At 49.0% G+C, this 17,538-nt stretch overlaps 1 protein-coding gene across 4 annotated transcripts; it reads left to right on the top strand.

Moving 5' to 3' along the window:
- The first annotated feature begins 344 nt into the window (after window positions 1-344).
- SDR16C5 (short chain dehydrogenase/reductase family 16C member 5) lies at window positions 345-17,199 on the top strand. Of its 4 annotated transcripts, XM_010970680.3 has the most exons (8): window positions 345-501; window positions 3,941-4,287; window positions 8,388-8,438; window positions 8,673-8,804; window positions 11,001-11,100; window positions 13,066-13,210; window positions 13,868-13,993; window positions 15,356-17,199. In XM_010970680.3, exons 2-8 carry the CDS (start codon window positions 3,955-3,957, stop codon window positions 15,447-15,449), a joined length of 981 nt encoding a protein of 326 aa, XP_010968982.1. In that variant the 5' UTR covers window positions 345-501; window positions 3,941-3,954; the 3' UTR covers window positions 15,450-17,199. The 4 variants fall into 4 exon arrangements, with proteins under 4 accessions (XP_010968982.1, XP_010968983.1, XP_010968984.1 ...); XM_010970681.3 differs by lacking the exon at window positions 8,388-8,438; XM_010970682.3 differs by lacking the exon at window positions 13,868-13,993.
- Window positions 17,200-17,538: the final 339 nt, after the last annotated feature.

Genomic DNA, 17,538 nt, shown 5'->3' with positions numbered 1-17,538 from the left:
GGCATCTGCCGCCCTTTGTTCTCTTCCGCAAGGGTTCCCAACCTCAGGATGTGCTTTGGGAACACCTGGGGAACTTTTTCATTGCTAGTGCCAGGGCCCCTGCTAACCCACAAATTCTGATTTAATAATCCAGGGTGCAGCTGGGACGTCGCAATTTTTAAACGTCCCCAAGTGATTTTTGTGCTCCGAATCCCGGCGCGCGCGTCGGGTCCCCGCGACAGAATTGCCAGCTTCTGAATCTGGCCGCCTGGGAAAAAAAAAGAAAGAAAGAGAGGGAGGGGTGAGAGAGAGAGGGAGGGGGAGAGAGAGAAGGAGGGAGGGAGGGAGGAAGAAAGAGCGTGGCCCACGTGGTGCGCAGGCCCCCAGGGCGTCCCACCCCCAGGCGGGCGCGGAGTCCCGCCCTTGGATAAACTCCGAGCCTCCCTCGGCTGCGAGCCAGTGACTCGGCGCCTGCTGCGGACCAGGCGGGCTTCTCAGCTGCAGCAGGGCAGCGTGACCTGGGTGAGTTGCAGAGGTGTGGACCAAGGGGTGGGTTGGGGGGCCAGCTGACCTCTGGGCATGCGAGGCCCGCAGTTATGAGCTGCGGACGGTTAGAGGCCGCGGCCGGGGGCTGTGATGGAGGGGGACGAGCCAGAGGGAGCGCAGGGTGCAGCGTCCCGTAGGCGCCCACCTCTTCGGCTGCCCACGCGCCCCAGGTCCCTGAGGAGGAGCTGCTAGCCTCCCTCCCCATCCCGGAGCAGAGTGGGATGCCTCCCTGGTCCCCTTCGGTGCACTCTGCCCAGGTGGCCTGCACTCTGCTGCTCTCTGCATCTACCCGTCTCTCCCCAGCCCCCTCAACTCACCCCATGGGGCAGACTTGCGGCCGCGCCCTGGACTGGGAAGTGGACGTCACCTGTTTACACTGCACCGTTAGCTCAGCTTCTGGACTAAGTGGGGAGGCCGTGGGATGGAGACACCAAAAAAGTCTTCAGCCTGATTAAATTTAACACATACGCTCCCTGACTTCCTAAGCAGGAGGTTTTACACTAAAACCAAACCGGACATTTACTCGTGTTTGCAAGTACGCTTGCCATAACCCTCTTTCACTGGGCCAGCCAGGGATCGGTGATCCACATGCCAGCAGGAACAGCAATCAGAGCCCCAGCTGATATTTATTTTGCTGCCATTAGGTGCCTGGCACTGTTGGCAAGGCTTCCACACTGGGGGAGACGGTGGGGAAAAGGAGGGGAGATGATGAGTAACCTGGCAGGTGTGGAAATCCAGCCCAAAGTCCTCTGGCCCCACCCTCTGCGTCTGGGAGAGGGCTATGCCCAGGGCAGCAGGGGCCTTTTTTTTTCCCCCAAATTTGCTCAGAAGTTCCATATGCAGTAGCCCTGACCATATGATACTCCTTAATTCTTCACCTGTATTAACCTCCTTCAATTTCCATACCTTCCTTGTGTCATAAATTTCAGTACGTGCTAGTAGAATCCCGCTAGTCAGAGGAGGAAACTGAGGCACAAGAGATGCAACAATTTTTAACAGGGATGCAGAGAGGTTAGTGGCAGATCCAGACTTTCATCTCTAGATCTCACCGCCTGTGCAGGTCCCCAGCAGACACCCTGAACGCCAAATGAAGGGGACCTCAGGATGCCAAGCTCTTAAGGACTTAGGAAGCATCTACCAAGACAGGGGTTAACAGTGGGCTTGTGTTGTATTAGTGGGCTGCATCACGTGAGCATTGAGACAGCAGAAAACTGAAGTCTAGGACCCCCAGCACTTACTTTTATGTCAGCCAGGTCAGTGGTGAGACTTCCAGCCACCTGCATGGTGCTGGAGACACTGAGGAGAGAGGCAGAACTCTGTCCTCCTGGTGTGGACTTACATCACAGTATGCATGGCCAGGTGTGGGTTTTCTCATGGAAGGAGTGTTGGCAGCACCCCAGCTGCCTCCTGCATAGTGTGCCCAAGATGTCACACTCCTGTGGGAAGTCTGACCTTCTTCCTTCTGGTCTGCTGGTACCCACCCCTGACTGTGTGCTGAAAACGAGACTGTTCACCCATCAGGGCACATTCTTTCCAAGTTCTGCACAGCCTGCGTGACCCAATCAATCATCCACAAGCTATTCCATGAAAATAAATCCAAGCAAAGTGGCAGAGAGTCTGAGAGCCTGTTCATCCAAAGTGAAACCCAGTACTCCTTGTTGGACCAGAACATCCATGTCCCCCCACTGCCAGCATTCTTATGGCCTGGACAGCCCTGGACACAGGGCAAACCTACCTCAAGACTCAAACTCTTCTGTTCCTGTACCAAGCAAACCACTCCCAGATCTCTCTGCCCCACACCCTGCATCATGTACACATCCAATTAAATGTCAGTTTCCCACAAGGCTCTCCTGTTGCTTCCTCCTCTGATCCCAAACTAAAGCAGATCTCCTGTCTGCTCTCTAGAGCACCTTCCATTTTTCTTTATAATACTACAGCCTGTAATGATGTATTTCTTGCTTTACTAGACCCTTATTATGGGGCAGAGATTATGGGAGGCTGCCCACCATCGGACCTGTGCAGGGTCAGTGCTCAGTAAACGTAATGATGAACTCACCTGGCCTGCAGGAGCTAGTACAGGACCTCGGCTAAACCACACACATGTTCTCTTAGGTCCTCAGTCTTGCCTGGAGAATCAGCCAAGAAGCAACAATTTAGGTCAGGACAATTTCCTAAGGGTCTAACCACGCTTCGGTGAATCTGTGATAACTAGTCTCTCCTCAGCCAAACTGCAAAGTAAGGGAAGAACTGCTGTTCTTTAATGAAGTACATCTCCTGCCCTTTATCTCCGCCTCTCAATTGGCCACCTTATTCATGGAAGCCCCCTCCCCTACCTCCCGCAACACAGTAGGCCCCTTCTCTTGACCTGGAGGAAATAAGACCTTTCCTTCTTTCTCAGCTGGCTGTTAGTAAAGCATCTTATAAGCTCATTCTCACTAAAGTGACTGATAGGATACAAGCATTGAGCCTTGTATGAGTTTGTCAAGGGAAGGCCTTTTAGTTGTTCAGCAAACCTATCGAGTGCCTTCTTGTACGCAGCACTATGAGTCTGAGAAACAGGATAACATCATAAAGTGCTTACTTTGGGCTGGTATTGTGGTCACACGTACAGACACTCTCATTCCATCTGCAAAACCACCCGAGGCCACAGGACCCATAAAGGTGAAGAGACTGGGAGCCAAAGTGGCTGCGTGGCCTGCCCCAGCTTCCACGGCTAGGCAGGGGTAGGGCCCAGCCATCTGTCACTGTGTCCTACAATCACAGGGCCCAGTGGTACGTGACATCGCGCAGGGGCTGCAGAGCCTGGAGGGGGTAGGGCAGGTACACTGTGCTGATGGCAAATCAGTGGGGAAAGCCTTAGCAAGTCTAATTGCTCCTCTTCAGGTAGGTTATACAAATAGAATTTTACATTTTCCTCTTGAATCTCAGATTTTGAAGAACAACAGTAGAGATGAGAAAACAGAAACCTAAAAGGAGGCAAAAATAAAACCAGAAGGGTAGCAGTTATGTCATAAATCACAACGAGGTCAAGACTCTGACATGAAATCAATCAACAGGACGTGTGATTATTATGAAGAAAGGTTAACTATGAGAAATAGTGAGCTTTCTCCTTTGGGTTAAATTTGGGCATAGTTACAGTTCCTGGTTGATGAACGTTTCCGTCTCAGGTAACACTCAGCAGGTACGCGGGTGTGCAGTGAGCTTGGGGCTCTGAGCACAAGTCAGCCAAGACAAGACCCTGTGGGTTCCCATCCCTTTCTAAGTTCGGAGTCTGCTTCTGCTCTGAACCGAGAGATGCTGACATCACACTGCTTTGTTTCTTCCACCATTTCAGAAAACCACGTGCTCTGTGTAGTAAGCAAACCCAAAGGGAAGGGATCCCTGGGTCTTCACGTGAGTCTCTCTTTCATTACAGGTGTCCGCCAGAACATGGCGCCCAGCGTGAACACAGCCAAGGAACTGTCCATTTTCTTAGTAAAGGCAATGTTTGCTTTTCTGGAGGCTGCGATTTTTGCCTTAATCCCAAAGCCACTGAAGAATGTTGCTGGTGAAATCGTACTTATAACAGGTGCGGGGAGTGGACTTGGAAGGCTCTTAGCCGTCCAATTTGCCCACCTGGGATCAGTGCTTGTTCTCTGGGATATCAATGAGGAAGGCAACGAGGAGACGCGCAGGATGGCTTGGGATGCTGGAGCCATGACGGTCCACGCCTACACCTGTGACTGTGGCCGGAAGGAGGAAGTGTACAGGGTGGCCAATCAGGTACATCTCGGGGTGCTTCCCGTTTCCTCTGGGGAGAAGGCACACACTTCAACATACATCAGTTTCTTTGTCTGTTTGCCTCTCTCCACATCCCTTTAACTTAAAAAAGTACTGGGGGGGTGGGAATGAGCATTTTTGAGTTTTCACCACTGCAATCCACCATGCTAAGCACCCTATATGAACTGTACCATAATCCTATAAAGCCAGACCGATCGCTACCTCCACTTCACAGATAAGGAAATGGAGACCTAGGGCAGGCACGTTGCTCACCTGAGAAACACAGGTAACGAGTGGCAGAGCGACAGCTGGGACTTGAGTCCGCTGACTCTGAGTTACATCCTCTAACCAGCACGCGTGCTGGCCGTGCTGGACCCCATTACAGTCAGTGTAAGAGATGGGTGGTGGCACCCCTCTTTGAGGGTAAAGAAACTGAAAAACAGGGATATGAAATAACCTGTTCAGGGTCACAGAACTAGCACGTGACTCAGCCAGGACGTGAACCCGTCTCTAGTCTGATTTTAAGTCTGGTTGTTTCCCCAACTCCTGACAGTGCTTGCCACTGAACATGCATTTCTCTTAAGTTGTCAGATGGAAATCAGAATATTCTATTCATCCCAAAGATCCTTAGCTGTAGCTGCTCCTTTGGCGATGAGACAGATGCACTTAGAAAGAGTGCTCTCAGGAAACCAGAGCGCCGGTGGCCAGGGGTGAGGGTAGCGTGTTCATTCACCGAGGTACATACGTGTTTGTGGCTACCTCTTTTCCTTCATGAGGATTTCCCTGGCCTCTCATTGGTCCACACATCACTCTCCCGGGCCACTTTTCTGTGGATCTCAGAATTGCCGATTTCACAAGGAGGGAAGCGGACGGGCTTGTGACTGGCAGCCCAACCGTGCCGGCAGGCTCTCTCACAGCTTGCAGGCTCTAACCAGGGTCTCTTTGCTGCTTCCTGTGTCACTCCCTAGTGGAAAGGTTTGCAGGTCCCTGGCAGGTGGGCTTCTAACTTTTAAGTTTGTCTTTTGCTTTATATTTTACACATCAGTTCCTACCATCACCGAACGCAGGCTGCCCGGGTCAGTCTAGGGATCCAAACTGACAAGCTGGCGTGGGCTTATGCCGGGACCACCCTTCAGAGTGCAGGGGTGTCTGCCGCAGTCACCCTGACAATTTCAGCTCTTTGCACTTGGAGCACCGATCACCTGGCGTGTTGACTTACACTGATGCAGACGACTTCCACGGCCACTCTTAAGCAGTCTGGTTCCTATTTAAACACGAAAGAGCATAAGAGATTGAAACTCTAAACCAACCATTCCTTCTTCTTGTTCTTGATAGAGGGAAGGTACCAGAGGAGTTTTATCCCTTAGAGGGATGATCTGGGTGCAGAGTTTCAGAGCTGTATAACAGTGTTTTATCTCCAAGGTCCCCAAAAACTTTGAGAGCTTGTGTCCCCAGCTCCCAGCTTGGCACCGAGTTCAGAAAGTCCACCTTGCTACTCGGCCTCCCAGATGAGACAGTATTATGAATAATAAACACAAGACCATACTGGAACTATGGAGTTGCCACTCACCCTTCACAGGGCATGCATGTGACATGACTGTGTATGCAGTGCTCCCTTAGACGAGGAAAATCAGAATTGATTTGTTGGCGTACTTCCAATTGACTGCAAGGTTGCAACGGAAAAAAAAAAACCCTCTATTTGTAGCATCTGTGAAAATTTCTTAAGGTTTATTACTGATTCCTGATATCCAAAGTCAAATTTCAAGATTGTTTCATCTCTTAAACCATGTGGTCACTGGTAGAAGCAGACCTTTCCCTGTTGCCCGCCAGGACTAGTAAGTAGTGGCTGGGAACCTCAAACCAGCCATCCCCGGCAGGTGAGATTAGACAGGGGAACGCACGGTCTTCCTGTGGATTCTTGATTCCAGAGCGAGGACGTTCGTGACAAAATCCTGCCGGCAGGAGGGCACAACTAATACGGGAGGCTTGTCTTTGAAGGTTGAACAGGCTGTTGCCACATTCTTAAAATGAGGAAAATAATGGATTCAAAAAAGAAAACTATGAAATACTAAAATCTATTGCATCCTCCCTAAGATGTCAGTCCTGGGCCCCTTATGAAAACAACACAATGTGGGCAAGCTGATCCTCCGCCCAAGGATGAGAACTGTATTGGGTTATCATCGATCAGTACTAGTTAAATGTAGAGTTAAGTCACAGACAGTGACGCCCTTTTCTCCCTGACGGAGCAGAGGCTGAATACTCCTGATGCCTTTCTGTACTAATTTAAAGGGAAAAAAGTAGACTTTGGAGCAAGACAACCCTTTTTTAAAAAAAAAAAAAAGGATAACCCTATGTAGGAAATAGACAATAGCACGGAAGACTACTGACATGAAAAAGCCTGTCACAAGTGCTTAGGTTAGTATATTTAAAGTAGGAGTCATAAACATACAATTTTCTGTACAGCCAAGATGCAAGTCATGGATAACAAAACCCTGGTGTTGCCTGCTTTGAACTTCAAGTCTGATGCTTCGCACATCAAGTTTATGATAGCAGGCTTTAGTCACATGTTTGGTGGCAGAGGAATCATGCACCTGCTATCCCTCTGAGATGTCACTTGTAGCTTTGCCGTCCCTGGCTGAGCTGGGACATCAGCCTCCAGCCTGCAGCCCTAACCGGCGTGGTTTTCCCCCACGCAGGGCTCAGCAACTCTCACCGCTGTGCCACTCGGATTTGATTGAATATTTTAGCCTCTCTCTGCATCAGACTTTAAGTTAGATTGTTTCCAGTGCTTTTATCTGAAAACTTCAACATAAAACGTGAGGTTTCCTCAGCCTTGATTTCATCCTAAGTTTCCCCGAGGCTGCAGATCTAGCTGGCTAGCAGTTACCGAGCACACGTCACCCTCGTGGCTGAGACCCAGGCCTTGCACAGCAGCAGGTGACAAAGGTGGGAGCATCCGCCTGGCTTCAGTGATACACCCTCCCTGTGCCAAACTGCACCACCTGCACAGGCAGGTGCGCACGCACGCACACACACAGAGGCCTAGCGATGTAACTGGTCCTGCTCGGAGCCTCTTGGCAGCCCACAGCAGCTGTGACCCAGGGTTCCCTCTGATTTGCGGGACAAGGCCCCTGCTGTGTGACACAAATGACAGGAACAAAACTCAAAACACGAAGAGGTGCAAAGGGACAGCCCCACCACCTGTCATCAAGCCTGGAACATCCTGAGCCCGTTTCTGACCAAGAGCCAGCTTCACACACTGAAGGTCTGCTGCAAGCGGAAGGTGCCAGTGGCACTCCCAGAATTCTTATCTCTAAAACGAAAGTTATTGAGAACCTACTGTGGGCAGGGTGACAGCAGCAGACGGGACCCCCTCTGACTCCTACTTCACAGATCTTACGCCTAAAAGTTCGTGGTGGGGAGGAGAACCAGTCAGCTGATGAAAACAGGACAGACGGGCTCGGAGCTGTGCTGTGTGTCTGTAGCACGTGTGGGAGTATCACACACCCTCCTCGCCCTCCCTACTCACTCCGTGTGCTGGGTCTTGATTCACACGGCACAGCTGTAACGCCTGGGGTCCCATCGCGGTAATTCAAATGATGCGCTGCTGACACAGAGCCCAGGACAAAGTTGCTCATCACTGAGCACAAGACTGGCTCCACCAGTAGAAGGAAAGTAGTGTTGCAGCGTGGGGACCGCCACAAGAAGTAGGGGAATGAGAATTAAGGCATCAGACCTGGGTCTCTAGTGCACCACTGCCTCTGCAGAGGAAATAAAACACACTTTGTTTTGAGAGTGTTTAACTCGTTCTGGGTTAACAGGGCCTGGAAGCACGTAAAACTAAGGGAAAGTAAACCCAGATCACGGAAGGGATTATGGGCAAACCTCGTTTTACTGTGCTCTGCTTCATTGCAAGTCACAGATTCTGTGTTCTTTACAATTGGAAGGTTTTTCACACACTGAAAGCTTGTAGCAGCCCTGCCTTGAGCAAGTCTATTGGCACCATTTTTCCAACGGCATTTGCTCACCTCGTGTCTCAAGGTCACATTTTGGTAATTCTTACAGTATTTCTTATCTTTTCAATACTGTTATATTTGTTACAGGGATCTCTCGTCAGCGGTCTTTGTTACTACCACAACTCACTGAAGCCTCAGGTGATGGTTAGCATTTTTTATCAAAAAAAATTAATTAAGAATGTACTTTTTTAGACATATGCTATTGCACGCTTAATAGACTACAGTATAGTGTAAATGTAACTTTTATACGCAATGGGAAACCAAAAAAGTTGTGTGACTCGTTTTATTGCGATATCCACTTTACTGCGGGCGGCCTGGAGCCGAGCCGTGCCTGTGCTGCATTCGTGGTTCTGCTCTTACTATTTAATTCAGGTTAAGAAAGAAGTTGGTGACGTTTCCATCCTAATCAACAATGCTGGAATCGTAACAGGCAGAAAGTTCCTCGACTGCCCAGACGAGCTTATAGAAAAGTCTTTTGATGTGAATTTCAAAGCACATTTATGGGTAACTATTTTTCCTTCTCGTCATAAATATAAAGTTACTCTGATGTTAAAAGCACCTTCCTCTTGCTCTCTTGTAATAGTATTAGCCTCTAAACAAAGCCCAGATTTCTCAGTTTCAGACTTGTCCTAGTCTACCCAGCCGCCCTCTCCTGATCCAACTCAACCTGTATCTCCCAGAGCGTCTGCTCAGGGAGTCCTACAGAGACACAGCTGTCCTCACGTCATAACCATGTGCCAATGGCCAGGCTGTGTCAGGGTCCATCCCAGGCACCTCACGAATAACCCTTAAAACAGCTCAGTGAGGTAAGGGCTCACAGAAGTTAAAGATGACAGCTCAAGAATCAAGTGACCTTGCCATGTGCCTAGGCTGGAAACCTTTTGAAGTGAGAGGAGGAGTGATTCACAAGCATCAATCAGGTCTGTTCTGGACAACCAAGACTCACGGTCGCCTCACTCAGAACCTAACGAGGGAAAGGAGAGTTCCCCCGATAGCCCTGGTGACTCCGTGCCACGGGCATTAAGAGGCACCGTCCTGACTTCCAAGGCCATGTGCCCGCTTCCAAGATGCACCTTCCTGGCCTCTGCAGAGACCAGCCACGCCAGCCTCCCCAGCTGTGCACATGCCCCAGCCCTGCCTCTCCGGGCTCTTGCTCACAGCTTGCCCTCCCCTGGACCAGCTCTCTCCATCCGGGAGGGAGTGTTCGCTGGACATTTCTGAGACACCCCTCTCCATCCCTCCACACCATCCACAGGTTCTCCCGCCCAGCGCTCCTGTGACAGCCTTCACATCCCATTCGGAGCGTGTAGGTTTCCTGTCCCCTGGTTCCCCAGAACCACCATGGTGCTGGCGGTGTTCTCGGTGTTCTGTATAGTTTTCAGGAGAAAGATGGAAAGATTCAGAGAGCTAAGTGGCCACCATGTTCCTTCAAGAACGGCTGCAGATGGTTGATGCTGTCTTGTTCCAAACACCCCTCCACTTAGCGAGGACGAAGTCAGAAGGCACAGTCAGGATGAAGATGAAGGTGTCATCTACAAAGAGTCTCCACTCTGTGCTCTTCACCCACCTGTTCGTCCCCGTCTCTGTCATGGTGTCTGCTTTCTGTTCTTTCTCTCTCCCCTGCTAGTTGTTCCTGAGCTGCCGTGCTTCCCGGGCCCCCGGGCCCCCCCTCCCGCCCTCACACCTGTGCACCCTTTCCCAGCGAGTTTGCATACATCCTCTGAGTGCCTGCAGAGAGTAGGCACGTAATTGCTAAGGGTCGGAGAGCTCACGGCGACCATGCTCGCAAGGGGCGTGTCCCCACGGGGAAGCCAAGTGACTCATCACGGACCATCGGAGCCCAGAGCACCGTTCATCACACTGCTGTTTGCTGGGTTTTGATTTTCCACTTCTCTCTACATTACTTTCCCTCTGAAACTCATTGCGATGCAGACAAAGGTGGTTTGACTTTTATACAGGATCCCTTTTCTCATATGTATTCATATTTGAAAACATGAAGTAGACACTTATTTCACAGAAACAGGCAACCATCCCGATTTGATTCATCATCCCTTTGTTGCGCAGCACACCTCCCGACGCTTATTTGGCTTGTGCCTTCCTTCTCCGGCTCCCACGGGCAAGGTGACGGTATTCTATGTACTGAGACACAGCGTGCGTCCCTGCTCACAGAGACTCTCTTTTATAACACGAGATAAAAATAAGAAACCGCTGTTCAAAGAAGTAAAGATGAGTTTAAAAACAAAGTGATATTTTTAAACCAAAGGCAACAGCCACATGCCCTGTGAACAATGTTCAGGAACACTTGAAATTCAAACATAAGCCCATGGGGCAAAAAGGCGCTGTAAATCTAAATAATCAGATCCTTCAGTGCTCTCGCTGGTTTGTGGACTGCGACTGCCACAGCTAAGATTTCCCTGTACTGCTTCGATTGTTGTCTTCATACTGTGTTTTTGAAAGGCAAATATGAGCAAAACATAAGTCTGAGTAAGTTATTTTTTAATAATATTGGAATTGCCATCAGGAAATTTAACAGGTTAAATAAGTTAAGATGGTCACTTTCCAGATGTTAAGTTTTACTATCCCAGTGCTTTCGGGTACTTTTTGAGCTTAAAAATTTTTTTCAATCACAGTAATCATACATTGAAAAAATAAAATAAAACGTGGTATAAAATGTCAAACATTTTACTTTGCTCTTCTTAGACATATAAAGCCTTTCTACCTGCTATGATTGCTAATGACCATGGACACTTGGTTTGCATTTCAAGTTCAGCTGGATTAATTGGAACAAACCAACTGGCAGGTAAGAGAAATGTAGTATTTCATAAATGCAGAATTTTTTGACTGTAACTTGGTTAATAGCTGTGAATAATCAGCAGGGATTTGCTGCCCTAAATTCACTGTGCAGCAAAACTGCCCATCAGCTATACCTGCACAATGCTGAAATGTGCACTTTGGAGTCATGAGGTCTTATGCAACCCCCTGGGTTTAGAAAAAGAAAAAGAGAGAGACCCTACTGATAAATTTCTTACACAAGAGATTAGCATGGTCACCATCCCCCAAAACTCACCTAGCACTGTCACCAGGGTGAAAAGGGGGGCCCTTCCGCCTTATGAAGTTCCCATTAAGTAGTCTCCGCTAGCCATGAGTTTGGAGAAATTTCTTCACTTCAAGAAACCTACAGTTAACCTCTTTGCTTTCTATTGAAGACCTGCAGGAAGTGGTTGTCACTTCTTTTCTCCCACCTGACGACATTAGCAGTGGGGAGGGGACAAAGAGATACACCAAGATCTTCGGTGAAGGAGGCCAACTCGGGAGCTCCCTCTCAGAGGGGTGCAAGTCTCGTCCTTGCCCCCCAGGGCTTCCCCTGGGGCAAATGTCCTGAGTGTGGGCTCAGGCCCGCCCCTGAGAACCCTAACTGTAACCCAGCTGGCCAGTGGGACACTTCCTAGCACGCCGGAGCAAGATTCACAACACTAGACCTAGCACAGTACGTGTCAGCCACACAGACAGGTTTCCAGAAGCACAGGTCACCCCAGGTGCTACTAGTCTTCACACATCTCCCTGCTTTTCCCTTCCTCTGTCCTTCTTAGAATTCATCAGGTGTTATCACCTCTCTTACAGGTCTGAGAAATACAGGGCTTTGAAATACTGCAAGTGTCTTTGCTGATCCTATTAATCCTTTTGTTGTTTTTTTGGATGCAATACCTCTATGCTCAGATGCAAGATTCTCCCACACCCTGCTCCCCTGAGGAACCAGTGCAAGCCCTGTGAGTCCCCACAGGGTGGGTGGCGGCTCCCCCGCCTCAGAACCACCACGGGTGCTGCTTAGAATGCAGATTCCCTGGTCCCGGGCCATATCTGCTCATCCGACTCTCAGAGGTGCAGGGGTTCGGGCAGCTGCACTTACTCCAGATGCCTCAGATGCCCCTAGAAGCGGCTCCCCGTCCCTTCCTCTCTCACCTTACCCACCATCCAGGGCAGCGGCGGCGCCGGCCAACCCCACCCCTGACACCTGCAGCCTAGTCCTGGCTGGCTGTAGCGGCCGCTCCCTGGCAGAGCAAGGGAGCGTACAGCTCTTGCCCCCTCTGACCGTGCGAGGCAAAGCAGAGCTTAGGACCGCGTGAACGCCTTTCCTCCAGATGTCTCCGTGCAGCAAACTGAGTACTCAGGTGTTTACTTGAAGTGAGGGTGACTGAGGACAGAAAGCTCAATCTTCCCACTCCCCCTGAACTTCAATATACTTGAGAAGCTCAGGTTGACGGTACCGAGTCCTCTGTCTCCCTTCTGAAAGAGGAAGAATTAGAGTTGGAAGAAAATGGACCCGCGTTGTCACGCCCTACGCTGCTCTCCGCCGCATGGACTCCTACTTCGCTTACTACTTTCTCTCTTCTTTTGTGAGCCTTCCTGCCTCAGTGGGGCTGAGGTGCTCTGGGACAGGGACTGGACGCACATCTTGTACCCACGTCACAGCTGGCACGGCGTCTGACCGCTCACTAGCAGGAATAAAGCCCAGCTGGGCGACCCCCGGGAGGCTCCCTGCAGCCTGCTCCCCCTGGAGTCTGCTTGGTCATTGTCAACTGACCTAGAGATGACGGCGGTCCTTCTCTCTCACTCCTCACTTCTTCCGGGCGAAGCCGAGTGCGAGCGCACAAGCACGCACTCTGGCGCTGCTGTCCATTCCCTGGTGCTGCTCGCGTTACGGAAACGTTAATGTGATGCCTTCTACAAACTTCACACCATACATTAGCATTGTTTGCCTTTTCAGATTACTGTGCAAGTAAATTTGCAGCCTTCGGATTTGCTGAATCTATATTTCTAGAAACACTTGCCCAGAAACAAAATGGAATCAAAACCACTATTGTATGCCCATTTTTTATAAAAACCGGAATGTTTGAAGGTTGCACTACTAGGTAAGCATGTCCTTTGATTTCCAAGAAACTATATTTTGTTTTAATGATTGGTCATGTATTTTATTAGGTTCTATCTGTTTTTTAAAGTTGTTTAAAAAGATATTTTCTCCAGGAGTCATCCTGATTTATAATGAATGGTTTCAGAATTACGTTTTTCCTCAAGTGTGTCAGTGTCTAAGATGTCGAGTCCAACGGGAATGGTTTTTCAAGGCTGTATCCAAGCACAGCCACCCCGAGGCCCAGGCCCGCTCCTCCCTCTCCTCGGCACTCCCGTCACGGCCCCGTTCAGCCAGCCGACTCCATCCTGCCCTCATTCCCGATTCCACAGGACTTGAAATCATTAAAGGGGCACAAACGCCCAGTCTGCACTCGTGAGATGACAGGCAGTTACTTTTCAAAGACATGCTGCACGATATTTAGACCAACACCGTCACACACATGTGCGTAACATCAGTGTATTCGTGAGAATCATCATGTTCCATAGCAAACTCTAGTTATCACTCACCACATTGATGATAAGGGAGTAAGGAGAGAGATAAACCAAACCTGGAAGGGAAAGAAGAAGATAAATGATAATGTCTTATAACTGTTTTATCCAAATTTGTAAGAACTGCTTTTATTAATTTCTTGCTTTGGGTTTTCTTTTTGACTCCCCAGCTGTCCTTTTCTGTTACCGATTCTGGAGCCAGAATATGCAGTCAGGAAGATAGTAGATGCTATCCTGCAGGAAAAAATGTACCTGTATATGCCAAAGTTTATATACTTTATGGTGTTCCTAAAAAGGTAACCGTATCAGCTTCTATGGCTCCTGTAATGTGCCGATCCAGTCAAAACTTGACTCCACATCCTATCGAGGAGAGCCACTGAAAACATTTCTGTTAATGAATTTTGGTCCCTCAAATTTGCATAGCTTCCGTGAGAAAATGGAGTTGGTACTGTAATTCCAATTGTAAAGGACATGGGACTTAATTTTTTCCAATGTTTTTGAATGATTTTAGAGGTTACATTTACTTTATAGGCTGTCAGTTCTGTGCCCATTTGAAAGAGATCTGCAGAGTTCCTGAGAAGGCTTTGAAAACCTGGCGTTCAGTGATGGGGAGTCACACCACACAGTCCTTCACACACTCACTCCACAAGCACCCGAGGGCCCAGGGTGTGCCCGGCACTGCTGGCCACCCTGGGATCTGGGTTACAGCAAAGAGAGACAAGAGTCCCTGCTCTCATGAAAATCCTCTTCTTGGGGGGTTGGTGGAGGGAACAAACAAAAAGTAAAGTGAAAGAAAGGCATTCTGGGAGGTCGTAAGTGCTATGACGACATCTAAAGGAAATACAAAGCAGGAGAAGGAAATCCCAGGGCGGGAGGTAGAGCGCTGCACCCTGAGATTCAGTCGTCAGTGTGGTGCCCAGTGGAGTCTCATGCAGAAGGCAACAGTTGACTGGAGACCTGAAGCTGGAGCGGGCAGGACCCCATGGGGATCTTGGGTTGCCCCAGAGGGACACTGAGCACAGGGTCATTTTCCTTACCCTACTGCTAGGACACCCCCTGGGCATCTTGGGCTGCCCCCAGAGGGACGCCACTCTTAGGACAAGTCTCAGGTTTGTTTGCTGTGCCTCCACTCACTCTGCAAGGTGAATGTCAGGGTGGACAGGGTCAGAGTGCTCTGCCTGGAGGAGGGGAGGACACCCAGTCTTAGCTGGGTCTTGCCAGAGGTCTAAGGAGCTCCTGCATCAAATCCTCCCAGCACTCCCAGAAAGAAAGACTGACGCCCTCACTCGAAGCTGGAAGAAAGGGCGGCTCGTGAGCTCAGTGACTTGCTGGGGACGGCACTGTGAGGGACAGAGCTAGGGCGCAAGCCGGGCTCTCCGACTACACAAGACTTTACTGCGTCCTAATAGTGACGCTTTGGAGACTGACGGGGAAGCGAGCAAATGACATAAATAAAGCAAGGAGGGATACAGAGACCCTGGGCCAGCGTCTTCCCATGTAGCGGACAAGCCCCGAGTGACCATGAGGCAGGCACATTCATGCGCGCGTGTGTGAATGACTTCTTCTGCAACAAGTCGATGACGCTGCTTTTCAGCAGAGCTGGTAAAGATGCTTCAATGAATGATAACCAAGAACGTTCACTCTTGTGTTCTCTTTAGTTTCTTGCCCTTCAAGGTGGGAATCCTTGTGGCCGAATATTTGCGTGCCCTTCATTTTATGGATAGCTTCACTGGCCAAAAGAAGAAAGACTGAAGCCCAGCTCTGTGGCTGATGTCCCCTGATACCCACCATGACATAACATCTGTTTCAGTGAGGAGAAGTGCCTTTGCCCGACAGAATGTATCTGGAAACTACAAGCACCACTCTTAGTCTGCTGTCTGGACTCAACCAATGCCTTTGAAAACCTTTAACCAATCTTCAACCAATACCTTTGAAAATAATGTTGTTCTGCTTTTCTGTTGCGCTTTTTTTTTTTTTTTTAAATTTGAAAAGAATCCCACTTCCATCATTTCTGCTTGTGTCAGAGGCGGAAGCGAGAATCCTCTCTCGTGAGCTGCTCTGTGCTTTGGTCCCTGGGGAGGTGGCTGCAGTGGGGCAGGTAGCCGAGCTCGAGCCTGCACGGGGAAGTGGAGCTGAGCGCCAACGAGCGTGGGTGAGTGCTGAGCGGGAGAGCCCCCTCCCCAGACGACACGAAGCTCGCAGCCCTGGCCTTGCTGACCGTGCCACCTGGGGTAGAAAAGGCCAGCCTCGCATGTCCCTTTTACAGAGTAGCCGCACAAATGCTGCTTTTTTAAAATTTCTATTTTTCCTTGAAATGTAGTTGATTTACAATGTTAGTTTCTGGTGTGCAGCCAAGTGACTCAGTTACTCATTTACATACATATGTATTTTTTCAGATTCTTTTCCATTATAGGTTATCACAAGAAATTGAAGATAATTTTCTATGCTGTACAGTAGTTCCTTGTTGTTTATTTTATATATAGTAGTGTGTATCTGTTAATCCCCAAACTCCTAATTTCTCTCTCTCCCCTTTGGTAACCATAGTTTATTCTCTATGTCCGTGAGTCTATTTCTGGACAAACACTTATTTCTACAGCCCTGGGTGCTCACAGACTAAGTGCCAAGCCTGCTGAAGGTACACCAGAGCCACCGTGTCAGAAGCCTGACTGCACATTCCCGGGATGACCTGAGGAGGCAGTGACCCTAGACCAAACCCTATGTAGGATCACATTCCTTCCCCAGAAGAGACCCAAGAATGGTTGCTTCTTCCTCAGAGAAAGTGACATTCTGCTGAGTTAGATGAACTGCTCCCTGTCAATCCAGAAAGCATATTCAAGACGTTAATTTCATGTGCTTAACTTTGTGTTTCAAGCTGGGATTCTTGTGAGGTTTGTTTGTTTGTTTTTCTTTTTCACAGAATGAACAATTTTGTCCATTTGTATTCATCAGGGCTGCCTTCATTTCAGATCTCTTGTATTCTTAAAGTTTAATCAACTGGCCAACTGCTTTCATGCTTTGGAAATTAACTATAAAAGCAAGATGAAGAAAAATACGTTAATCACCATAATCCTGGTGCTCCTGCCCAGGCTGGTGGGGGCACCTGTCTTGCAGGAGAAACGGCAGCCCTTATCTCTTAGCTTCTATTGTGTGGGGAACAGGAAGGGATGAGAAGACCTTGGAAGACTCTGAGAGTCAAAAGAAATGAGAGTTTGAATATCTTGGGGGTAAGATGCTCTTAGAGGGGTGACAGTCTCAGGGAACATAGAGTCTAGAATCCACTCTGAGTGACTCAATTCTCGTGAGCTGCCAGCATGATTCTGACAACTCTGCCCTTGTGTTTCCTTTCCATTCCATTCAGAAACCGTTAAAAAAAGAACTCGCTTCACAATAATGAAACGAGAGCTCATGTTTACTGCGGCTGGGGGGGGGCAGCTCACTTCATACACATTATTTCTTTAAACAAGAATAATAAAGGTATCCAGCATATTCCGAAGAAGAAAAGGCATTTTATTTCATATCTTACTTCACTGTAGATGTGCAAGGAGAGGATCAAAGTCCTTCTTACAATAGCCAACTCATGCTCCAAATCCTTGGTTGACAAGGTTAATTGAGAGAGAGGCACAATATTGCTCCTATATGGCAATTCCAAAAGCGTGTATTCCAGGGGCCTGTCTATTTAGTCAACAAATAAAGAAAAGCCTCTCTGGGGATTTCGGAGAACAAAGGTCTGGGGCAAGGCAGGCACCCTCCACGTCGTAACAGCAATTATTTCTAATTGGAGTGCGTCTTGCCTGGACTACTACAAAGGCCTGAAATATAACTGTGGTTTCACAATACCCCC

Source organism: Camelus bactrianus, chromosome 29, assembly GCF_048773025.1.
Source record: "Camelus bactrianus isolate YW-2024 breed Bactrian camel chromosome 29, ASM4877302v1, whole genome shotgun sequence".
In the NCBI taxonomy this organism is placed as follows: domain Eukaryota; kingdom Metazoa; phylum Chordata; class Mammalia; order Artiodactyla; family Camelidae; genus Camelus; species Camelus bactrianus.
The sequence above is the reverse complement of the archived record's forward strand: the minus strand, read 5'-3'. Positions and strand labels throughout refer to the sequence as shown.